This window comes from Chlorocebus sabaeus, chromosome 1, assembly GCF_047675955.1.
Source record: "Chlorocebus sabaeus isolate Y175 chromosome 1, mChlSab1.0.hap1, whole genome shotgun sequence".
NCBI classification, from domain to species: Eukaryota; Metazoa; Chordata; class Mammalia; order Primates; family Cercopithecidae; genus Chlorocebus; species Chlorocebus sabaeus.
Genome location: NC_132904.1, coordinates 85,729,593 through 85,755,937, shown reverse-complemented (window position 1 = coordinate 85,755,937; position 26,345 = coordinate 85,729,593). Strand labels below are relative to the sequence as shown.

The following is a 26,345-nucleotide window of genomic DNA, read 5'->3' as shown; positions in this document are numbered from 1 at the left end:
TTTTAAAAATATTTCTCTGTATTCTGATTACATAGTTGTGTGAGGCTAGATTTTTCATCAAGTTCTTCAACAACCAAACAATAAATTATAATATATTCAATGTAGAAGTAGTCATAAAATCCAGATGTAGCCTGTTTGTAAAAATAAAAAGTAGTTTCATTCCACTTAGTATTTTAGAAATTATTATTAAAATTATATTATTTATACTATCATATAAGAAATTTATTTTTAAATTAATTAATACAAATATGCAAGATCTTTTCAGTTTTACAAATGAGAAGTAGTCATAAATATAACCCACATAAATAAAAGCTGGCAGAAATTTTTCATATATTGTAAGAGTTGTAAATGGATTCTGAAACCAAAACACTACAAATCATTAGTGTAGAAGAGTACAAAGCAGTCGTATGCTTGCATCAGACATTGTTAATTTATCTTTGATACCCTGAATTTAGGCCAGGCTTGGTGGCTCAAGCATTTTGGGAGTCTAAGGTGGTAGATCTCTTGAGGTCAGGAGTTTGAGACCAGCCCGGCCAATATGGAGAAATCCTATCTCTACTAACAATACAAAAAAAAATTAGTGAGGCACGATGGCACTCACCTGTAGTCTCAGCTACTCAGGAGGCTGTGGCTTGAGAATCCTTTGAACCCGGGAGGTGGAGGTTTCAGTAAGCCAAGATTGCGCCATTGCACTCCAGCCTGGGCTACAGAGCAAAACTCCTGAAGTCTTTTAAGTCATATTTGTTTAATAACTGCATAAAATAGAGTTATAAGTTTTGTTTGCAATATTTATTGCTAGTGTGTAGTGATATTTTTCCCAAGACTTATCCCAAGGAAGTGAGATGTCTGTATGTTTTAATGCCTGACTCTATACTTAGAAAAGAAGTATTATTTTGAGAATACTTAAATAAGTATATTTATTATATAAGAATACTTTATATTATATATAAGAATACTTAAATTACATATAATGCTTATATATAAGAATACTTAAATTATTTTGAGAATACTTAAAAAATAAGAAAAGTATTATTTTGCTTCATAAAGATCTTCTAGGACCCTCAAATGAATTCTTGGAAAATGAGATTATCCTTCTGTAAATAGCCATTTTCCACAGCAGTGAGTTCAAATCATGAAAAATTAAACAAAAGCTCTTTAGCATGGATAAATACACATTATGAAGACTGATAGCCTATGCTAAATTATAACAGAAGTTGAGAAGACTATTGAAGATTACAGAGAAGGTGGGAGGAGAAAAAGGGAAACATTTTTGTGTATGTAATAGGAGCTAGATGTACATAAATTATCATAGTAACCCAAACGTAATTATTGAACAAATTTTACAAATTAGGAAGTAGATGCCCAGAATTTTAGAACTGATACTGAAATCCAGTTCTATATGTCTTCAATATCATGTTTTCGTTGACTCTAAAGGGCTCTGCACTAATCTGGGGAGTTTCTTTCTCTCTTTCCAGTGAATCTTCCTAAGATGGTACTTGCCATAAGATAACACCTGCACCTTTTAATTCAGAGTGAAGATGACACACGGCTTACATAAATTCACTTTAACTTTCTCAGTATTCACATTTGGCAAGAACAACAAATTGCATGCCAGTATAACTAGAGGAGTAGAAGAAGGACTAAGTAGAAGAGTCAGTTTAAAATGTATAAATATATGGGGACAAATGCTGCTTTTTGTTTGTTTTATGTTTTTTGTTTTTTTTTTAACACAGCCCCAGCGATACCATTAGTGCACTTACTACTTAGAAGTTACTGAGTATCATGCAATAATACCCTCAAACTTTAAACTATTCTAAGTCCTCTCTGAAAGAAATAGAAAACAGTGACTTTCTACCACTCAGATGTCTCAACTATATCACTGGTTCTTAAGAACTCTGTTTCTGCAAAAATTAAAATGCCCCATAATCTTCAAATACTCATCATTTCTAGTAGGCTATCACTGCATGCTAACTAGAGGATTTCTAAAATAACCAGATGTGATAAACATATTCTGGTCCTCCCAACCTTCTGCTTTGGGAAATAAGATATTGATTAAGAATTTGACAGGAATTTTCATATGTAGTAATTACACTTGACTTGTGTGTGTGTGTGCACATGTGTGTGGGTGTGGATGTGTGTGTGAACCTATAACATAAATATTAACTCTTCCCTGAGAGCAGCTTCTGCCTTCAATAATTTAAAATATACATAAATATCTACAAAGATCTTATTCACAATAGAACATTCCCTATTTTGTTTCAGAATTTTAAAAACAGTAATGTTATTTTCTGATTAAAGAACTACATATAAAGCAAATCTACTTGGAAAACAATACAATTGTCACTTGTTGAATTCCCTTCATGTTATAGGAAAGGTTCTATTTGCTCTGAGAACTTGAAGAAAAGAGAAAAAAGTTACCTTTTGAGTGAAATAAGTGGAATGAGCTTATAATATAAGGACAGAGACTGTCTCCTAAATTTATTGGAATAATTACTTTGCTGAGAATGGTGCTTTAGTTTAATCAATGAAATATCCTAGGACTGTTATGAGGACAAAATAAGATAACATGTGAGAAGTATCAACGTCTGGCACATAGGAATTTTTATTGTTATTATCAGGATTATTGCCTGATCAGAATACCAATGTGGTTATCGAGGTGGTAAATCTGGGGGATTAAGTAAAACAGGCCCAGAAAGGTTTTCCTGGTCTGGATTAATCATCTTTCCAAACCTTCTGCCTCTCTCTGAGTCAGGGTACACCAAACTACTAAGTTTCTGATTCCCTCAGAATTAGTGAGGAATATACTAGGGAAGTAATTTAGCCTTCCAACTACTAGAATGTGTCACCCCATGTTAACTATCTCCTTGGCTACCCAGTTTACACAATTAGTGTCTAAGGAATTTGTTTTTTGAATCTGAGTGACTTTTATTTTATTTTATTTTATTTTATTTTATTTTATTTTATTTTATTTTATTTTGCTTGAACTAAGAAAGTCCATTTCTCAGGCAGGAAGACTGAAAACTAGATTACCTATGGAGGCTTCACTGTAGTTTCCCAGCTGGCTTTTCTCTGCAAATACACACACTATTCATGTTAAAATGTCATTAAAAAATGCAAAACTTCCACTGTTTCTCATTAAAGCTCAGAGCTCATTTACCACTTTCTAGATTGCTCCTTAAAAAAATCTTTGCATGTGAAGTGGTGAAATATTTCCTACTGAAGTGCTTGACAGTCACATTGAAATAAAAAGGACTGAAGGGCTGCAGAAAAAAATGTTAAGGTTCTAGAGAAGCATAATATCAGTTTTATAAGGGCTGTGACATGAAGAAAAATTACATTTTTAAATGATATATAACTTACTAGGACAAAAACAAGGACCAATTGTTAGAAATCAATCACAGATGTGTCAGAATCATCCTGAACATCCTGTTACTTTCCTTGCTGCCTTATAGCCAGTCACCAGAGCTTCTGATTCTATACACTAACCAACTCATCTTCATCCTCATTCTCACTACTTTAGATCTAGCCCTCATCATCCATGACTCCCCCAATAGCTCACTGACTATCTTTTTGCATTCTACTAATGCCACTAGCATCATATCTTTTGAAGAATATGTAGGATAATATCAATTTCCTGCTTAATAACCTATCACAACTACCCTTGTCGATGGCAATGTTTTCAAGACAAATTTTTCACATATACTTTTGAAGATATGAATGTTGTGGATTTTAAACATTAGGTTCTTATGGTGATGACAGCTAATGTTTAATGTAATACTAATGAATTTATAACTCTTTTAAAGTGAAGGTTTGAAAGAATCTTAGAATAAACTTCAGTTTCTTAATTTTCTAGGGATTTGTGAACATATTCCTAGAGGCCTATAATGTGTATTTTTTTCCTTCAAGAAGATTGAGAGACACCGGTATACATGGATTTTTCTAAACTCCTTACATCTCTTGTTATTTCCCACTACAAACTCAATATTCTAGCCACGTAGAACTTCTCATTTTTTGGTAACTCGTCTCACACTTTCACACCTCTACGTCATTGCATATGTTGTTCCCTCTGCTGGAAATGCCTCTCCTCCTCTTCTCTGCTCAGTGAGCAGTTAATGATATTTCAAGATCCAATTCTATTTCCACCTCCTTGGGAAATATTTCTGGTGTGTCTGGGTTCCTACCTCATTTTATATCAATTACTATTTTGTGTATTCCTTAGGTATTTGTGTGGTGTTTCTTCACTTGATGGTGAGCTTTTCAGTGAGATAAACTGTGCAAGTTATCTTTGTATTTTTTTGTACTTCCATAGTATACCATAATACCAGGTTCATGGATGGCTCTATTTAAGTTGAATGGAATTAGATTTTGGTTTATCCTAAAGAACTTCTTATTTTCCCTTGTGGGGTAGGTATTCCCTTGATGGGTCACATAGTGATGTTATCCCAGTGGGCATCTTAGCATAGTGTGGGATGTCAGACTGAATATACTGAAAAGTCTCTTCCAATAATAAGTTTCCATAGTCATAAATTGCATTTGTTAGAAAGGGGTGGTTTGAAACAATCCAAGATTGACTTGGCCCTACCTATGATTAATTTGATTTTACACTATTCTTGGTATATATAAGTTTTACAATGAAGGCAGCTTTCCTTTATTTATTATCAGTCTGTCAGCCAGTACTTAATGAGCACCTACTATAGGCAACCACTGTGCTCAGAGTTGGAAGTACACCATTAAACACCAACAAGTTGTTCCTTGTTCCTGTCTCCTTCTTCCCTTTTGGGTAACAGAAGATACCTTTGCTCCTGCTGTCACCTCATTTTTGAAACTTGCCCTGAAATCCTATCTGTCTCCAGAAACATTATTTATTTTTGGGTCTATCTTCATGAATCTTCTTTTCCATCCTCCCCTTTCCCTTATTTTTCCACTAAATGTAGGCCTTTATAATATGCTTTCTCAGAACTCAATGTATACTTACTTTGGTAAGCTAATTGCCAGAGAAGTTAATGATTGCTAACTAAGTTGTCAGCAACTAACCACAGCTTAACACAATAGTGTTGTGCCCTTTGTTGAAAAAAATGTTCTAAGTACCTTCCGTGTATTACATCATTTAATTATTCGAACCTTATACATTATTATGTTATCCGCATTTTACAGATGATAAAACTAAGACCCAGAGAAGTTAAATAACATACCCAAGGTCACACATCTAGGAAGTGGTTGAGCTAGGATCTAATCCTAATCAGTTTGATTACCTTTAATCAATTCATTGAACTTTCAGTTCCCATGTCCCACTCCCCAACAGTGCTATTAAAAAAAAAAAAATCTCTTGTAAACTCTGATATACAGGACATAATGGATAGGCAGAGATTTTCATGAGAGAAACTTTCTGTTTTAATGTGACAACTGACACTGCACAGGATTCCCTATTTAACCTAATCAGAAAACTGCTTATAATACAGACTCATTTGTATTTGCTTTATCTAGAAACATGAGGTTTTAATTTAGTTAATTAATTTATTTATTTTTGGAAAGAGTCTCACTCAGGCTGGAGTGCAGTGGCATGATCTAGGTTCACTGCAACCTCTGCCTCCTGGGTTCAAGTGATTCTCCTGCCTCAGCCTCCTGAGTAGCTGGGATTACAGACATGTGCCACCATGCCCAGCTAATTTTTGTATTTTTAGTAGAGATGGGGTTTCTGTATGTTGGCCAGGGTGGTCTCGAGCTCCGGACCTCAGGTGATCCACCTGCCTTGGCCTTCCAAAGTGCTGGGATCACAGGCGTGAGCCACCGTGCCCGGCCATGAAGTCTCTCTTATACAATTCACAAATTACACATCTTCACTATTTCAGCAATGAAATCTAAGAGGAAAGCTGAGGTTACTTAAATAACTTCCATAGACAAAAATACAACAGTTCCTTTGTCCTAGCAATGACTATGAATATTTTGTTCCATGGGAAGTGCATTATACACTTCTCACAAGACCAAGAAAAAAAAAGGAAGCAATAACTTTGAGGTTTAATCAAAAGCAACAATTCCATTTCGTGTGCAAGTATTGAGAGAGCAGGGTGTAATTGTGACATTTGACCTCTTCTCAAGTCCTATTGTCCTCACTGCTATATTCACTTGAGTAGTCCTTGTAGACCAAGACATCCCAAGACTCGATTCTATTTTGGAGAAGAAAACTCCCTGCCCTATTCATGTTGTGAGATAAAATGTGTCTCTCTGGTGACCAAAACTTGCTTCCAAATCTTGACCTTGAATTTCCTTCCAATGAAAGAAAACATTACTCCTTAGAGTCATGGCTAATTTCAGGCCTGGAGCATTGTAGGTACAAGATGCTCTAGAATAATTTACTTACCAGAGAGAGTGTGTGTTATAAAAAAATGTGTATATGAAATGGAGACATAAGAACAAGCTTGAAGGTGTACCATGGGCAAATTCTGGAACCATTGGCACACGAAGATAATTAAGCACATCAATGAGTTATATACCATTAAACAATGGAAAGCCTTTACTCTATACCATTATTAGATAGGTAGAGAGATAAATAAATAGAAAGAATGGAGGATTCTTGCTAATAGTAGAATCCTGAATATTGGCTAATAAATTTAAAAGAAGTGCTGAAGCTGAAAAATCATACATTTGTAGCCATCAATGGATGGCAACTGTAGGAGAAATTGTGATAAGAGGTGGTTTATTTACATAGTCTTAAAATGTCTCCATGTAGACAGTTTATTAAACAGAGGGAAGAAGTAATTATACAGTGGGAAAATTGAACCACATCTGGCGTAGGCAATCAAAATTAACATCTCCAACGTGAGACAGATAGTCATCATGTGCCTCCAGATGTGAGAGCATCTCAGAAAGATGCATAATGACCTATGTAGAATTTTGGTTAAAAGTGCATTATCTGGATCTAGTCATGAGGAACTATTAGATGCACTCAAAATGAAGAACATTCCATTAAAAAATGAGGAGGAAGAGGAGGAACTATATCCTCCAGAGCTGTCAATCACATAAAGACACATATGTACAGACTATGGAAATATTTCAGACTAAAGAACCATGAAAACTAAATGCTATGTGACCCTAGACTGGATTCTATTTTGGAGAAGAAAAATACTGAAAAGGATATTATTGTATCTATTTTTAAAAACTGAAATATATACAGTAGATTTGATACAAGCATTGTATCAATATAGAGTTTACTGAAGTTGAAAACTGTTCTGTGGCTATATGAGTCTATCCCTATCCTTAGGAAATACACACTAACATATTCAGGGGTAAAGAGTTAGTCTATGCAATTTACCCTCAAAATGGCTCAAACTGGGAGAGAGAGAAAGAGAGAATCAGGATAAAATGTCAGTTTGGGTAAAATATATATTCATGGTTTTTGTATTGCTTTTATTTTCACAATTCTGTAAGCTTAAAATTATTGCTGAATACAAATTTAAGGAAAAATAATTTTAAAATGTGTACCTACTAAAGAAAAGTTTTTCTTGGCAGCTCAGCTTAATGGTTTCTCACATTTTGCCTCATGACATGGACTTCATGCAACAAGGCATAGATAAGGTAAGTGGTGGGTTAGATAAAATATGAAGGATTCTAACTATTATTTATATATTCGGTTATCAGATACTTATTGAACACCTACGTGTGCCAGACAATATGCTATGTTGCGTCTTTTCTCACACACTTTGCCTACTAAAGTGTGTAAAACTAGAATAAATTATGGGAAAAAATAATTTACAAACATAAATTATTTGTAGTAGCAAATTATTTGCAGTAAATCTGCTGTTTCCTCCTTACCTGTGTGTATTAGACTCTCACTTGAAAACCACTGGCTGAGTTGACACATCTTGAGTCACTTTTTTTCTTTGACTTGAGACCCTAGACCACTGATGTTCCCCTGCCTTATTTCTGTGACCAACTCATGCTTCGTAATAATAAAATATATGCTTTTGTCACTCATGGCTGAAAACTTTGCCTGAAGAAACAGAAAAATACTCCAATTTCCTTAAAGATGTAGCTTCATTTTGCAACATCATTAATATCAGCATTCTGAGTACTATTGTTAATCCCTAAAGAGTCCAGTGGGTCACCCAATCCTCCCAGATTGTGACTTTGAAATTGCGTACTTTAGATTCGTTAAATAGGCTCTGAAATTCCCTGGTACTATGTCTTGCCTTCTTGTATCAAAAGACCAAACTGGTATTGTCCACTTCAAAGAAACTCTCAACCCACTATTGATCATCAGAGTGCGAAGGAAAGAACTTGGACTTTGGTACGTGATAAAGCTGGGTGCAGATTATCTCTGCCGCTTATTCAATGAGAAGCAATAACCAAAAGATGAATATCTCTGATAATGTTTCCTCCCTTAAAAGTGGGAATAATAAATGCAATCTTCCTTAGAGGATGGTTATAAGAAATTGAGTGAGATAATGCCATACAAAGTGTTTGACGTGGTGCTTTAGATATGGTTATTACTTTAAAAAGTTAATCATGAATATTACTGTAGAAGAATAAACCTAATTTCTGTTTACATAGCTGGAAAACAGAATTCATCTTTAGGATGAGACTCTCGTTGCTTAAATTGATTCTGGATGTAAGACCCTGAGACTATGGTTTTGAGTAAAACAAGGAAATGAACGAAAACAGTAAAACCGCTCTGCACAGTACAATAACAAAAGTTAGGGTGTAAAACAATGACAAAAAGAAATAAAAAAAGAACAAGTTAAGGAGAAAGGATTACAAAAGAGAGGAAAGTTTTTCTATGTGGTAAGGTGTTACAGGTCTTTAAGGAGGTGAGATGTCTAGTGTTAAATTTTGAGTTGTCTGCCTTGCCACAAGTCAGTGCCTATGTCTTCCCCAAACTCCTTAAATTTGTGACTTGAATGAGTGTTTTTGTTTTTGTTTTGTTGTGTTTGTTTGTAATTTTGTTTTCCTAATGCAAATTTATGAGAATGGAATGGGTTTCATGACTGGGTCAGCTATGAGCAGAGAAGAATGAACAGATGTTGAATGCAAAATGCAAGCAAGATGAAAGCATTTGTAGGAGAAATATTTAGGAGTTAGAAAAGATCATGAGATGTAATCTCTGACGAACAGAAAACTTAAGGAATAATGATATGGAGGCTTGACCTGTGTACTGTGTCCTTATTACAGTTAAATGAATGAACTTACCTCAAAGAACACAACTGCCTAGAATATTTTAAACAGAAGAAAACTAAAACATTAAAATGTAGGAAAATACTATCAGTCCATAGACTTATATCTGAAATTCTACAATACAAAATTGTTCTGGAAATGTAATTACTTTTTCTCTTTTAATGGAAAAAACTGACATCACTCACCATTAGGTTGCCTATTGCCTGTATTTATTCATAAGATGAATATATTCATATATTTCACTAAAGCGGCTGCTGCTGCTGCTGCTTCTGCTTCTGCTTCTGCCTCTTCTTCTTTCCTCATAGACTCTCACTTTGTTACTGAGGCTAGAATGCAGTGGCACAGTCATAGCTCACTGCAGCCTGAAACTCCTGAGTTCAAGTCATCAACCTGTCACAGCCTCCCAAGTAAACTGGGATTACAGGCATGAGCCACCATGCCTGACTCCTGAAGCTAAGATGTTGAATTATAAAGTGCTGACCAGTGTCAGCTAGGGTCATTGTCAATATAAGTATAGACAACACATATTCTTGGTCAACTCAGAAAATTCTGAATTCTCAAACACCTCCTCAGACTTTGGATAAGAGACTGTAAATACAAATTCAGAAAAAAAATTAAAAGTGAAAAGAAAAAGATTACCTTCCAGTGTATTTCTAAAGCTGAAATTGGCAGCTTTATCCATGGAACCAGATTCATACTGGGTCAAACTCAGGCAAAATTCTACGTCAGCTGAAGAGGGGAGCCTTGGGGTTCTGGATTTGTCATGGTTTCCAGGACTGCGCCGTAAAGGTCCCTCGGGCATTCCATTGCATAAAGACTGATGGCTGTTGTACTCCTCCAATCGGCTACAGATAATCTGTACAAAACACCCTCATGTTAAACAAATTGTCACCACCTCTGTGTCAGTAGAAGAAGGGTAGAAATGTTGGAATTTCTAATTACCATTGTTAGACTTCTCCTTAGGAGATTACCACAATTGTGTGTCTTTAATGACAGGGATATATTCTGAGAAATCCATCATTAGGTGACTTTGTCATTGTGTGAACATCATAGTCAGCGTACTTGCACAAACCTAGATTGTATAGCCTACTAAACATCTTGGCTGTATGGTAAAACCTATTGTTCCTGGGCTACAAACCTGTCCAGCACATTGCTGTACTGAACACTATAGACAACTGTAAGATAATGGCAAGTATTTGTTCATCTAAACCTATCTAAACATATAAAAGGTACAGTAAAAATACAGTATAAAATTATTTTTAAATGGCATACTTGTATATACATGACACTTACCATAAATGCACCTTGCAGGAGTAGAAGTCGCTTGGGTAAGTCAGTAAGGGAATAATGAGTGAATATAAAGGCCTAAGATACTACTTTATGGTACTGTAGATTTTATAAACACTATATATATAGGCTACATTAAATTTATAAAAATATTTTTCTTTTTTAATAATAAATTAAACTTAACTTCCTGTAACTTTTTTACTTAATTTTTTAAAACTTTTGGGGTCTTTTGATCATAGCACTTAGCTTAAAACACAAACACATTGTCCAACTGTAGGAAATATTTATATCTTTATAAGCTTCATGTTATTTAATTTTTTACTTATAAACATAATTGGAATTTTGTTAAAAACTAAGACACAAGCATATATACTAGCGTAGGCCTACACAAAGTCAAGATTGTCTATATCATTGTCTTCCACCTCCACATCTTGTCCCACTGGAAAATCTTCAGGGACAATAGCACACATGGCGCTGTCATCTCTGTGATAACAATGGCGTTTTCTGGAGCACCTCCTGGAGATCCTGCCTGAGGCTGTTTCACAGTTAACTTACTTTTTTATAAGTGGAAGAATCACATTCAAAAATAATGATAAAAATATAGAATAGTAAATACATAAACCAGGAACATAGTTGTTTATTATCATTATCAAGTATTATGTAATGTACATAATGGTATGTACTAGACTTTTACACAACTGGGATTTCAGTAGTTGTTTACACCAGCATCACCACGAAGACATGAGTAATGCATTATGTATAACATTATGACTGCTATGTCGTGACAGGAATTTTTCAGCTCCATTTATAGTAGTGTGGGACCACTGTCATATATGTGGTCCATCCTTGACAGAAATTCCATCGTGCGGCATATGACTACATTTTAAAATGTTGAAGGAATTAGCTTTTTAAGGTTTCAGAATGAGCCATGAAAGTTAAAACCTAGAACAGGATTCTAGTGTTGCATCTACCACTTAAGAAAATGATTTAACTGTCTAGACCTCATCTATCAAATGAAGATAACAATAACTACTTCACATAGTTATAGAAAATAAAATACTTATTAATTACCTATTATATATTAAGCACTGTGCCAAGTGCTGAGGCTAGGGTTGGTATCAATGGAGATAGTCATCTCTCTATACATAAGGCCCATAGCACATGGCATGACCGACAGAAAACAAACAGTAACTTTAAAAACATTAATCTATATTATATTTAGAATTTCAAGGACTAGAACTACTTTCTTTTTTTTTTTTTTTTTTTTTTTTTTTTTTTGAGACAGAGTCTCACTGTGTCACCCAGGCCGGAGTGCAGTGGCCGGATCTCAGCTCACTGCAAGCTCCGCCTCCCGGGTTCACGCCATTCTCCTGCCTCAGCCTCCCGAGTAGCTGGGACTACAGGCGCCGCCATCACGCCCGGCTAATTTTTTTGTATTTTTTTAGTAGAGTCGGGGTTTCACCGTGTTAGCCAGGATGGTCTCGATCTCCTGACCTCGTGATCCGCCCGTCTCGGCCTCCCAAAGTGCTGGGATTACAGGCTTGAGCCACCGCGCCCGGCCTACAATATATATATAACTTATATTTTTAACTTCTTCAACTTTTTAAAATAATAAAATATATATCATTTTACTGTCTCACCACACACACTTTCTAGACTTACTCCACTAGAAGGTAAGTTACATAAAGTACTCAAATTGCTAATATTTTTGTAAATTTTTAAATCAATGAATAAGGCAATATGGTATACATATTTAATCTTTATAAACATACGTGTTAGACGATAAACTCTACCAAAATAAAAACTGCATCCTGTTCACTATGTATTATTGAGTTATGGTATGGTGCCTGACACAAAGACATTTTAAGGCTTTGGTTTGAAATTCAATAACAATAAATCAATTATTGTATGAGAGGAGTTATCTTGATATTTCCATCTCATCAATGAGAAATCAGGCTTATAGAGGTTAAGTGACTTCATCAAACATATATAGTTTATAAAATTGGGGGAGTTAATATTTGAATATAGACTGTGTGATTAAAAACTCAAATCTTAACAACTATCTTAAATGAAACTTCCATTTCCTGGCTATTCCTTCCCACATAAAAGCACTCTAGTCATCTTCCTCTGTCATCTCTTGACCAATGAATTTGTTATGAACCTTCAAAGACTCCATATTATAAAATCCAATTATCCCTGCATGTCCTCATGTTAAAATAGCACTGGGCACAGTTGACCACTTTCACTTTCACAAAACACATTCCTCTGTCTTCCTCTATCTATTGATTTCTATGATCACATCCCCTTTGATTTTTGCCTTTCTCTCTTGCTGTTACTACTTGGTGTGTCCTACTAGCTCTTTCTCATCTATTTTACCTGTAAATATTGTGCTCTAGGCAGGACTGGCTATGCAATTTGCAGCACCAGGTAAATGTTGAGACCTTGGTTGCGGGTAGAGAAATCAATATTTACTTTCTCAATCTACAGGGAATAGATGGCCCACAGTCTCAGTCTACAGTGAATAGGTGACTCCTTAGGGATTGAAACCTCCATGCTAAGACTTGTTTGAGTAGGTGGGTAGATTAGTTCAGGCTGCCATAAGAAACTACTACAGACTGGGTGGCTTAAAGAGCAGACATTTCTTTTCTCAAAGTTCATGAGTTTGGAAGTCCAAGATCAAGCTGTCTGGTGAGGTCTCTCTTATGTCTTGCAGAGGAAACCTTTTCTCCATCTTCAGAAGGCTGTTTATGTATACATAAAGAAAGAGACAGCTCTGTCTTTTTCCTCTTCTTATGAGGACATCAGTACTATTGGATTAGGACCTCACTGTTATGACCTCACTTAACTTTAATTACTTCCTTAAAGCCCTACCTCCAAATACAGTCACATTGGGAATTAGGGATTCGACACACACGTTTTTGGGAGATGCAATTCAGTCCATGATGCTGAGTGAGAGGCCCATATGTATTCACCTGTGCACCATGCTAAGGCGCAGCCAGTCTAAGTAGAGAAGGCCTCCGTTTTACCCTGAACCAACAAATCATGGGACCAACACCCAACTTCACACCTCTTCTTGCTTGCACCAAGGAACCCACCAGGGTTGGAGAGTGACGTGGAATGTTGACCTCTTTCCTCCCACCAGTGGCCTTGGACAGAGGGTGAGGAAGTAGAAACTAGATGGGGCTGGTGGATGGGTTAGTGGTAGCCAAGACTCATCCAAGGAAAATAAAGAACAAAAGGTCTGCAGGACACATATGCACCAAGCATATGCTCCATTGTCCCTATAACTTCACTTATAAAGCACAAACTCAAAGATAAGATTAATAAGAATTTCAGCATCAAGACCACAGATCATTAAACCTTAAATGTGGGGTCTGCTTCTGAGCATGGAGCATCATGTGATGGCACTGTTTTTATATTGTCAACTCTACCTCCAAAACATCTCAAGTCAGGCAACCATTCTCCACATGCTCACATCCTGTGTGATCCTGCTGCTAAAGTCAGATGGTCTACTCTTCTCTGACACTGCCTGTTCTTCTCCATTCCATGACTCTGACTGTGGCTAAGCATGCCCACTTTTTGCCATGCATCTAATATCCTACCCATTCTTTAAGGCCAAGGCAAATAATTAGTAAAAAAAAACTGGCATTGTTGACTCTTACTTAAAAAGTAACTCAAAAGGGACTGACTCTGAATGTAAAAAAAATTCCAGAATCCTTCACCAAGTCATTTTTCTTATAGTTTCGTTTATATGTAGGCAGAAGAATAAACTATGATAAAAATGTATGACTACATAAGCCAAAAAGAGCTCTTAAGAAAAACATAAATTTTACCTTTTCTTAGTGTTACATAAATTAATGCATCACTTAAATTCATTGATACCTTACATTTAATAAAATAGAGTAATTAGGTAGTGAGAGAGAAATTCAAAGCAAAAGATGAAATTTAGGAGAGTCCACCCTGCCATCACTGACTGTCCACAACAGGTGCATGCTTCTGTGGGAGGCTTGGGACCACTAGGGAGATAACATTGTTCTTTACCCAACTTATACTTATTCATTTTCGTCTCTAATATACAATGATTATTATATCCCTTATAAAAATGCATCCTTCATGAAGACACATTTATTTTTAAATTGTTGTTTATTTCTTTACCCTCAGAATCTAGTTCAGTTTCCAGCACTCTGTAGATGTGCAATAAGTATTTGTTGGATGAATGAACAGAGTCAATGAATGAGCCAAAGAATCTCCTACAAAAAGTATGTGTTGAGTGCTCATTTTTCTCAGTCATGTTGTTGGTACCACCTCTACCATAGAATATATTTCTAGAACTTATTTTTGTAAACATATGTTGAGTCCCTACTCTGTCCTAGGCCACAAGGGAGCTATCTCTGTGTACACTAAAAATTGAAATTCTCACAACTACCCTGTGGATTTTTATGATTTTATCTCTATTTTCATGATGAGGATACTAAGCCAGACTGTGAAAGACTACAAAAGGCTAATGGGGTATAAAGTCCCATGTTATGATTTACTATTTTGTGAACAGTAGGTGAGGCACATAGAATAGTAATTTAAAGGTAAAATGTCTTACTGGTCAACTGTTTGCATCACATTTGAAAATAATCAAGACTATTTTATTGGTCCCCTATCCCACTGAATTTGCTATCTATAAGCATGTATAAACAAATTTAGTCATCTCAAATAGAATTGAATGGGCAGTCACCCACCATAGGTGGCTGCTACTGTGTTAGATAAGAAATGCTTAGAGAAGTTACTGTTAATTTTTGGTCACTAAGATCTAACTTATGAATTATGCATTGTGTGGTGGAGGAAAAATTGGGCTCCATAATGCAGGTAGATGTGACTTCAATTCTGGCTAGTTTTCTTACTAGTCATGGGGCAATGAACATGTTTTTTAGACTTGTTAAATCTCAATTTTTTAAAACTGTACTATGACATGATATATGAAAAGAAACTATTCAACAAATAATTTCTGGCTCAACGCTAGTTTCTAGTTTTCCTTATACTTCACAACATTCCTAAATCCTTTCATCTGTATGTAATTGAGAACTGGAACTGTTGACTGACTTGTCTTAGGAACATATGATGTTTGGAGTCAAAACCAAAGTACTAAAACACAAGTTCCCTGATTCCAAAGCAATACCCACTACATTTATTATGATGTGTTAATAGTTTAGGAATGGTTGAATGAAACTAACCTAACTTTTACATTGAATGTAGTATGTTGGATGCTTTTATAATTTTGATTAACTAGACACTACAAGTATATAGACTAAATCATTTTTATTCCTCTTTGAGTAATCTCAGGATATTTTCAAAAGATCCTGCTGCCTTAAAGACTCCTACAGCCGACTCAGTTAAATTAGAGAGGCTTGAATGAAACTATTTTTGCTGAAATGCCAACTGCCAAGTGACTAAGTGTTCAGATGACTGGAGGTATTACTAACGAGGAGGAAATCTACCCTGTTTCCAGAAATAATTTGAAAAACTCCAAACCTTAGTCTTTACACTGCATACAGGAAAGGAGGCAGGCTAGGAGAAATTGTTAGCATTGTGCTTATGATCATGAAGATTCTAGTCAAAGACCTGGTTTCCAATACTGACCCCATTAGTTACATGGCCTGGGGCAAGTTACTTAAGCTCTCTGAGTATTAAGTTTTTTCATCTGTAAATGGGAATTATACCTTTCTATCAATGATCAAATAATCTAACATGTATAAAGCACTTAGCAGAGTGCCAGGTGTAAAGTGTTTGATAATGACAGCTATTATAATTATTTTTGAAAACAAGACTATTGGGCAGGTCACCAAATTGTTTTTAACTTTGGGTGTATCACACTGTTTGAATATTCATTATTATAATATCTAACTTTGATATATCATTTAAAAATATATTATTTCCACACATGAAACTCAATATGTCAGATCCTAACAAGCCATATAAACACATTTTATTGAATCCCTTCACAGTAATTCTTTAACCTATATTCTAATTTTAGGGACAAAAATCGTCTCAGAATAATTAAGTAACTTGCTTAGGGTCTTGTAGCTAAGTAAGTATGGAAATTCACTCAAATTCATGCTAACGTGACTGAAAAGACTATACTCTTTGTACTACATTGTTCTGTTTTCCATTCCATTTAATCCTCCTATTAACACACACACAAAATAAGTACAGATGGTAATTCTACCTCATTTTTTTTCTCTTGGGAAAAAACAAAGGTCAAAGATTTTAAATAACCGGTCCATTGTCATCAACCAAATGGCAGGGGTAGAATTTGAACCTGGATGTTCTGATGATGACTGTGTTCTTTTTCTATTTCAACACAAGTGATTTATAACATATATAACATATGCTGGGGGAGGAGATCAAGTGTTCCAAGTCAAAGCAAAATGGGGAGATAGAAGAAAGAGATATATTAATGAGGAAGGTGAACCTAAATACTGTTTTCTTAAATTTAAAGAAATAACATAAACTGCCAGCTATTAAAAGCTTTTGGGAGCAATGATTTTGTTAGAGCATTAGAGGTTTATCTGGGGCAAAAAATGTAAACCATATGACATTCCACAAAATGTTTTTCGTAAAGGAAAAAGAGAAGCTGTTATTTCACTGAGCTGTTGTCATGGTTACCTAAAACCCATGACTCTCTGCTGAAATGTGACTTTTTTTCTTCCAACTGTTGGCTTCCATGTGATGTGCTTTTCACCTGATGAGTGAATTCCCTGGTCACAATTCGCTCATGTCTATCAGCTAGGAAATGTTTTTTGTCTTTGTTTCAGTTCATCATGACACCTATTCCTGATACCCCTTTTATTTTTATGGCTAGCTTATCTGTTGGTTGCATAACATTAGATCTAATCATGTTGAGCACCGGTAGTTTGTACTTAAATGTTAAGCAACCCTCCACCTCCAAATATAATGAACTATTTTAATTGATGACAAACATGGCCTCTACTTTAAAAGCTTTGGTCATTAAACAAATAAATGAGCAAACAAACAACAGACATGAATTAGGAACACAGTATTTCCAAATAAATTAGTTACCTGATTTTAACATATTTAATAGAAAACTCTGACCAATAAATATTAATTTCATTTAATTCACACTCAGCTATGTTGCAACTTGCTTCATCTTCTTTCTTGTATTCTTACTTTGCATGCACACACAGACATACATATGGAATGACCAGAGAGAACTACACAAAATATCTTATACCCAAATTTAAGTAAGTGGCTACTGTTGACATTGTTGTATCCTAGGCATTGGGAATCCAATGCTGTAAAAAACTGCAGTGTATGGTCCTAGAAATCTACCCATGCAGAGTTTAATATTTGATCTATGCTAGCACTGGAGCTAACATTTCTTTGATGTTAAATTTTGTTAAATTCAGCATGTATTTATAAAGCCTGTTACATGTATATATTATAGTCCTGTGTTCTGTGGATACAAAAATATTTAGAAATGATCTCTACGTTGGAGGAGCTGACAGGCTGGTAGATACAGACAGGCTTGAAAACCATTGCATGTAACGAAAAGTTACAAGTGCTATGATATAAATCTGTATAAAGTACAATGATAGCACAAAGGGGAGAGGGTCAACTCTACTAGAGTAACAGATGGATCAGTAAAAGTCTCAGAATATTTTCATTATGATATAAATTAAAAGGATTACATCACTGTGTCTGCCTATGTTGTCTCGGGCAGGAGAATTTTAAGGGAGTCAAAGTGTTTACATGTCAAATTATACATCTAGAAATTAGCGAGTTACTTGAACCCTTCTGAACCTAAATGGATCCTTATAAATAAGAAATAACACTGTTGACTTAAAAATCACTGCAGTCAGAGCCGCTTGGTTTTAGTCCTCAGATGTGTGACTTTGGACAATCATCCTACCATTTTAGACTTTTCTATAGTTTTTTAATAAAATGCAGACGCTACCCTAAATACCATTGAAGATCTCTCAGCTCAGAGTTAATAAATGCTATCAAATCTCTAAAATCTCAATTTTGGGGTCAAGTAAAATGATGTCTGAAACCAATAAAAAAAAAAGGGCTCTGTGTGAAAGATGAATCAGCATAGCTAATTTGGAAGGTCTTAATTAACTCAATCTAGAAAGTTTTTGATCTCATCTCACACAAAATAGTCTAGTTCTTAATTTAAGCATTCAATTTGGGCAAAGGCATTCAAATTAATGGTGTGTTTATTACAGAACCTGCATTTTTGTAAAGCGAAAGTAAAGAGATACCAAAACAATCTCCATATTCATTAACTCAATGATTCTCAGTGCTGGCTGCACATTAGAATCACAAAATGAGGGTTTAAAAATGCAAACACTTGAAGGCCCCGCATGATGGCTCAGGCCTGTAATCTCAGCACTTTGGGAGTCTGAGGAGGCAGATCACTTGAGGTCAAGAGTTAAAGACCAGCCAGGCCAACAGGGTGAAACCCCATCTCTACTAAAAGTACACAAAATTAGCTGAGCCTGGCGGTGGATCCCTGTAGTCCCAGCTACTAGGGAGACTGAGGCAGAAGAATCACTTGAACCTGGGAAGTAGACGTTGCAACGTGCGGGGATAGCGCCACTGCCAAAACAAAAACAAAACAAACACATCCAGACGCTTTTACACTTTTACAGCCTCAAGGAAGACCACCTGAATCTGAATTTCTGGCAAGAAATTAGGTGCCTTAAAATCTTGCAACAGTTTTTATTTTTTATCTTTAATGGTTTTTTGGAAGCTTCCTGGGTGATTTTGACATTGAAAACTCTGAATTAAATCAATGTTAAGCAATCAATCTTAACTTTTATAAGGACTTTATAACCAGAGAGGCTGTGTGAAGGAGTGGAAACAGCCAATGTGAGTGGGGTTTGACTGTCACCTCTGCCACTAATAATCTCTTGACACTACTAAAACACAGTAGGTGAGCAGCAAATGTTCATTCATTTCACCTTTCTTAAACTGTGATTTCCTTGTTTCCCTTCAATCATCGTCCTTCCACTCTGTTTTCTAATTTTATTTTTGAAACCTGTTTCTACACAGAATTTAATCATAGAACAAGGTTGAAGTTGATAATTGTAGCAATTTCAGTTCAGGGCTTACCCACTTGACACATTTTTTTTTTTCTAGAAAGTATTAAAATTGAACACATTCATGAAAAGAAAAAGGAAAAAGTTCCACTTGACAATAAGTAATTAGGAAAACAATACGCATATAGCCATGGATATCATCTTGTATTACACATCTCATGTAATTAAAAATCAATGTGTATCTATTAAGCTTTCCTGTGGATGTTGCAGTTTATTTTAGTAATTTAGACAGTCCTCCAACCTTTCTGGGTCAAGTTAAGCCACATAGTTAAACAAAGCATAACAACTGACTGAAAATCCCATGTCCAATCCTGGCAGTTTTTTTAAACAGGAACACAGGATATGAGAGCTAGATGAGAGTTTGCACATTATAGATTAAGGTAGGAGGTCTGAAAGCTCATTGAAATAGATTTTTTTTCCGAGCACATTTTTCTAGCCTTTCCTGCACAAAACCCATTACATTTGGTAAATAGCTGACTAATAACACCAAAAATTACACAGTGGCCATTTTTTAAATGAACTTCAATAGACTTCATTGGGATGGGGTACAAACTTGGTTCAGTGGAGAATGCGATCTACATTTCAAAACTGCAGATTGTGAGAAATTGAGTGCAAGATTCTTCTCATCTCATTCACATATTGGGCTTAATTTCATAGAGCATTGCTAGTCAAAAGTGCTGTATTAGAAAGTTTTGGAAGACAGACAGAAGAGAAGAGCTTTCCTTTAACATATGGTTTTAAATGATAAATAATTAAACACATATTTCTTTGGTTACCATTTGCCCCTAATTCAAAATGAAAAATTCAGAATAGATGAAATAGGAATTCAATTCCAAATAGTAATCCTTCATATTTTATCTAAAGTTTTCAAGGACTGAGAAAGAAAGCTAACTTCTAATGCAGCCTAAAGAAAAAGTGAGAAATGAACCAGATCCTTTAGCTAAAGATATCACAGCAGTTACATCCTTGGAAATAGGATACAGTGGTCATATAGCCAGATTATTAGAGAATAAATGATTTTTTTTTGCTTCTTATTAGCTGTATGATCTTATGCAAGTTACCTGATACCTTTATAACCTCTAAAATAGGGAAAGATTGATAAGAGCATGAAATGAACGAATGCACAAAAACACTTGCCACAGAGTTTACACATGCTAGACGTTCGATGAATATTAGCCATCTTCATTATTTACCTGTTTAAGCCTCGGGATCTTCATACTTTCAAAAATGAAGATCTAATCCAATAATTATTTCCCAAACATTCCTGATTAAAAGAATCAACATAGACCCTTAGTAAATTGTGCCTTCTCAGGACTATCTCCTGAAGATTCTGACCAATAAGTCTGGGATAGGGCCAGGAATTTGCATTTTTAATTTGTACACCATATGAATCCTGTTGTGAGCAATAATTTTATTTTTCAGAAACAGTGTATATCATTTTTTTAATCCTCCAAATATGCATTCATTCATTCATTTATTCAATTCACAAAACACATAATGTGCTATTGCCGTTTCTAAAGGCACCATACTATGTTCTGGGAAATACAATAATGAATCAAGTACTCTGTTCATTGCAGTTTAGAAACCTAGTAGAAGTTGTTAGACAAATAATTACAGAAATATCTAAAGTGTGCTATAAAGGAAAAATACAAGGTACACTGAGAGTTCTTAACAAGGCACCATTTCTATCCTTGATGGGGGCTGCAGTGGGGTGTTCAGAAGAGAAGTTTATATCCTGCCTGAAGAAGTGATTGTTAAGGTTCCTCCCTGCTCTGACATCATACATCCAGCACATCTTACCTGCCAAGAGGAGAAGAATGATGCTGGGCTGAGTAGGTTAGGATTTGCGGGGTGCTGACCTCCCATGTACTCATCTGTGCAAATGTCACACTTTTCTGCATCCCGCCAGTCCCAATATGGAATAGTGAAGTTTTCATCTCCTGTCAGCTTCTGGATTTCTTGTTCCCACCGCAACAAGAAGAGTCTATGCCAAGGCAGAAAAGCTGGTGCTTCATGGGCAAAATCGATGTCTCTCCAGATTTCAGATCCCCCAAGCAGTGCATCCATTGACACATAATAATGGATCCAGACAAAGAGGTCATAAATGTTGATATCACTAAACATGGGTGTTGACCCATTTTTCATTTGGCCATAGGTCCCTATAGGGATGACATAGTCTGAGCTGATGGTATGCTTTGCTAAAGTGAGGTAGGCAAAAAATTTATCCTTCTCTGGGGCACTCAAATCAAAGATGTTTCTTCTTACCAAGAGTCGTCTGTCTGTGCAGTTTGGTCCCCAAAAGCCAAACTTGCAGTTTCCACAGTCGAATCCCGTGAAGTTGCCAGAGCACTGGCAGGTCCTATTATAAAAGATGGAAGGCCACGACTCCCGGTCATCCACCCCTGTGAAGGGAAATTGAGGCCCAAGTGGTGCATTGGACAGAAGGATATTCTGGCAGGAACCTCTGCCTGAAAGTTGGCCACAGGGACTCCCGTCCCCGCTCCATGGTGGGCAGCATTCCTTCTCCATCAGGTTCTTAGAGGAGACACAGGCTCGAGGGAAATGGCCAGCGGAGGTCTGGAAACTCCACAGCAGGCAGTACAAAACAGCCAGGATCATTCTTCCTCTAGTCCTCACAAGGTCTGCTGAAACTGGCTAATTGGAGTCACAGACTTCTCTTTCCAGCTACTCCTACAGTGATTATCACATGTCTTGGCTGAGACCTATATAATACCACTCCCACCTCCAGCATCAAACACTTTTAGTCTTTATCTTAAGCTTTCATCCTCTGAACAGCACATGACTGACTTTTCTTTGGAATTGGCTCATATCCCACCAGTGGGATAGGTCTATGTTAAAGTGAAAAACTCTCTTCACCATTAATAGTTTAATTCTTATGGTTAGAATATTAACAATAAGATTAATAATAATAATGCCTGACCTAAGCAAACCCAGTTAATAGACTACAAAATTAATGATGATTTGAACTTGCAAATGAGAGGTAGTGTCAGGAATAGAGCTTCTCTTATTAACAAAGTTTAAGAAGTATTAAAGATTATGGGTTTTAGCTGGTTATTTCTCAGAGACCGTAAACAGGCTACAATATTTGAAGAACTCCATATGCAGAGAAAGATTGTCTTCAGAGTCCAGAGATAATTCCTTATATGTTATTGAATTTCAGTTCATTTATTTTATACAAAGTATCAGAAAAAAATCTTATACTTTTACCTGATAATCCTGATGCATTTTCTGACAACTCCTAAGGATAGCTCACTTTGATAGCTGGTTGATTTGCTTCATTGTGGGGATATCCCACGGCAAAGAGCGCACTCTCTCTCTCTCTGCTTCTCTCTCTCTGCATCTCTCTCTCTCTCCAATGCTGTAGCCATGTTGTTTTTCCTATAACTTCTAGAAATTAGGAATTTATTTGAAAATGTTTTTGCAATGTGTTTTGTGCAAAGAAATTCTCAATTAGTGAGTGAATGAAAAAGGAGAAATATATTTCTTCGCAAATATTTTTTGGTCATCTCAATTATTTCAAAAGTTCCTTCTCTGTGTATAGTGAGCTAGGGAAACTGAAATTCATGGCTAAAAATATAATTTAACTATGTTAGTTTTCAAATGAGTAGTATAGATAAGTAAATCAAACTTTTAATGGAAGAGATGTATTTGTGGGCTGATACTAGAAAGAATTGCATAATTTTAGATAATAATATGCAAGTGTTATCAAGGCAGTGCCCTTGATTAATACCTCAAGGAGTGGGCATAAGTTGGACAGACAATTCAGAATAGATACAACACCTGAGACAGGGGAAACGTGTAGAGATGGGAACTGTGTTTCATCTGTCGAGCTGGATCATTACACTCAGATAGGCCTCCACACATCACAGAAAATTAAACCTGGGGCCAATACACAGAGGGGCTTAAAGATTTAGTGGTTTGAACTAAAGTGAGCCCTTTTGTGAGCTGAAGAGTGACAAAATGAGAGTAGTCAAATCAAAGTTGCCCCTCTGAAGCTTCCTTCTTTGTCCTCCTCCAAACTTAAAGCTGGGTGGTCCACTGAAATTAATGAAAAAGGAAAAGAGGAGATCATTAGTGTTTGGGTCCTTAGCTGAAGCATTCTAGGAAAAGCCGTCACTATTTTGATGATGCCAGAGTGTCAGACTGTTCTGCTTTTTTCTCTTTTTGCTGGAGTTTTCCTCATTATTTAAAGAAAAAAAAAAAAAAAAGAAAAAAGTCACAGCTCCTCCAAACAACTTTTTTGAGACAGAGCAGGCTTTGCAGGTACATGGAGCAGTGTGTGGGTGAAAAGGAAGAGAAGTTTCCATGGAAATACTGCCTCTGGCTGGGATCAGGAAGTCATCACATGATCTCCACAAGGAGGCTTAATCTTTTCTCTCTTTCTTTCAGAGCCACAAAGAGATTAACACAAGACTTCTTGTCCCTGGGGAGCCTTGGTTCTGCATTACTTGTAACCACATGTGGCATTTCATAATTCTTTTCTATATACTCACAGACAGAATTCAACTTCTCATGTTCAATTTAATTAAGAATTTTGCCTTACACTTGCCCCACTATCAGGCTTCCAGTGAAATAACTTAGAAAGTCTTCATCATGCTCTTTAAGGGCTTTTGTGTCTGCTGTCCTGTCTATTTTTCATAATCTTTAGAGCCTGCTTAGAGGAATTACTAAAATGTACTTTGTCCTATTAATTTCCTTTACAGAGTTGATGTTCTTAAATAGACCTCTTTATTTGTCCCCAGTATAGGCCACTGTCTCCTCTGGCCTACATGTGTTGTAGTCTTCAGTCTTATTGCCAATCTTGGGTTCCTAAATATTAAATTCCATTTAGAGTGCTTTCTTCCTGACTCTAGATGTGCATTCTTTAGATATCTTCAGGTTGTAGGATTTGAAAGGGTCCTATCCTATTTTGGGAGATTATTGTATGACTTGACATGAAATTAGTGCAATGCTCTATAAAGTAGAATTAGGGGTTCAGTAAATACTCTTGAAGTATTTACTGAGCACCAACTATCAGACATGTGGAGAGATGGGAATGCTATGGTAAGCGCAACAAAAATCTCTATCACCATGAAGGATATTGTCTCTTAAAATACTATTTTAATTTTAGAAATTTGAAATAATATTTTAACTACATGTACTTTAAATAACTTTTTTTCTGGATTAAATTACTTTTTAAGTTGCTATAAGAGAAAATTAGAAATTAGGGAACAGGCAGAAGGACCTTTCTAGTCTCATGAGAGAAGGGATAGTCAGGGATAATTTTATGGGAAAAGTGACATTTCAAGTGACACTTGAGGGATCAGTAGAAGTCTGTTTGATGAAGGGGAGAAAAGTAGGAGTGTGAGCTTTCCAGGTAGAGAGAATAGCATGTTCAAAGTCTCCAAAGTGGAAGTAGGTTGGTATATTCAAGGGATTTAAGGACAGTTAAGGTGGCTGCAACCCCCAAAATGGTAGAAGTGTGATATAAGTATGAAGGTGCATGTATTGACCAGCTCATAGTCCATAAAGGCTTTGCAGCAAAATTTTAGATAATCATACATGAATTTAAAACTTGTCACTCAAGCTACTGAGGTGAGAACAGATGTGGGGTAGGGAGCTAGACTAAATGTAGAAATAACTGTTAGGAGATTATTGATATAAACCAGGCAAAAATGACATTGCTTAGACTAGAGTAATGATCTCTGGGATGGACATAAGTTAATGAATTTGAGAGATATGTAGGTGATAAATTCATGAGCAATAAGAAGCAAAGGGAAAGAAGATTTAGGGCTATATGCTAGGATTTTGGCTTGTGCCATTAACTAAAATAAGAAACAATAGAGGATAAACGTTTGTGGGAATTGAATATGGGCTCAATTTTAGATATGTTGAGTTTGAGTATAAACTAGCCACAATCACTGGTCCTCTTCTTCTGGTATTTGTATAGATTATTCACCCACTCACTGGTGTTAACCTGGTCGATCTTCCTCTTTTTCCTCACTCAGATCACTGGTATTTGCTCTTCTATTTGGTAGTAGTTTGAATCCATTTTCTGTCTTTGTTTCTCAGCCCTCCTTTCAATTACAATAGTAGCTACCATTTATTAAATACAACTAATATAATTATCTCAGTATCAAGAGCTACCATTTAAAGAAACAAATTTACTATGGAAATAAATATGCTGAAATCAGTAAAAAATAATATAACAAACTAGCATTTACTTACCTCCAAGTTTCAACATCCAGTATTTTTCTGCTTGTTTTGTTTCTATTAGTTTAAAAATTCTGGAATATTTTAAAACTCAGATAACATATTCTACCTCTAATTTAGGTATATATAGCTAACAAGAACATAAAAACAAAACCATGTATCTGATGCATAAAATACATCTCAAACAAAAAGAGAACAATAATTCTTTAATATCTGGTTTCAAATTTATGGTTAATTTAATTATCTCAAAAGTATTTTTGTCAAGATTCAAACAGGTATATACCTTGCATTTTGGTTGATCTAATTTATCAGTTTCTATTAATCTGTAAGTGTCCTTTTTTAAAAAAATGCAATTTATTTTTAGAGCAAACTGAGTTTTTGCCCTACAGAATTTCTCACATTTCAGGGTTAACATTTCAGGGTTAAATTTATCTCTATGAATTTAACATGCTCATTATCCTGTATTTTCTATTATTTTATACATTATCAATAATAATATCTTGCATTTTGTACAATTGGAATTAGATCTAGAGATTTTATTATATACAGGTTGAATTTTGTTATTGC

The 26,345-nt window shown here is 35.6% G+C and overlaps 1 protein-coding gene across 1 annotated transcript in view; it reads right to left on the bottom strand.

The window, feature by feature from the left end:
• Window positions 1-22,263, bottom strand: part of TYR (tyrosinase) — a 117,849-nt gene extending 95,586 nt beyond the window's left edge. The window contains exons 1-2 of the mRNA XM_008020465.3: window positions 21,366-22,263; window positions 9,808-10,024 (exon numbers count right to left, since the gene is read on the bottom strand). Coding sequence (XP_008018656.2) covers window positions 9,808-10,024; window positions 21,366-22,184 — 1,036 coding nt within the window. The 5' untranslated portion in view covers window positions 22,185-22,263. The remainder of the gene's footprint in view (window positions 1-9,807; window positions 10,025-21,365) is intronic.
• Between the last annotated feature and the right edge of the window lie 4,082 nt (window positions 22,264-26,345).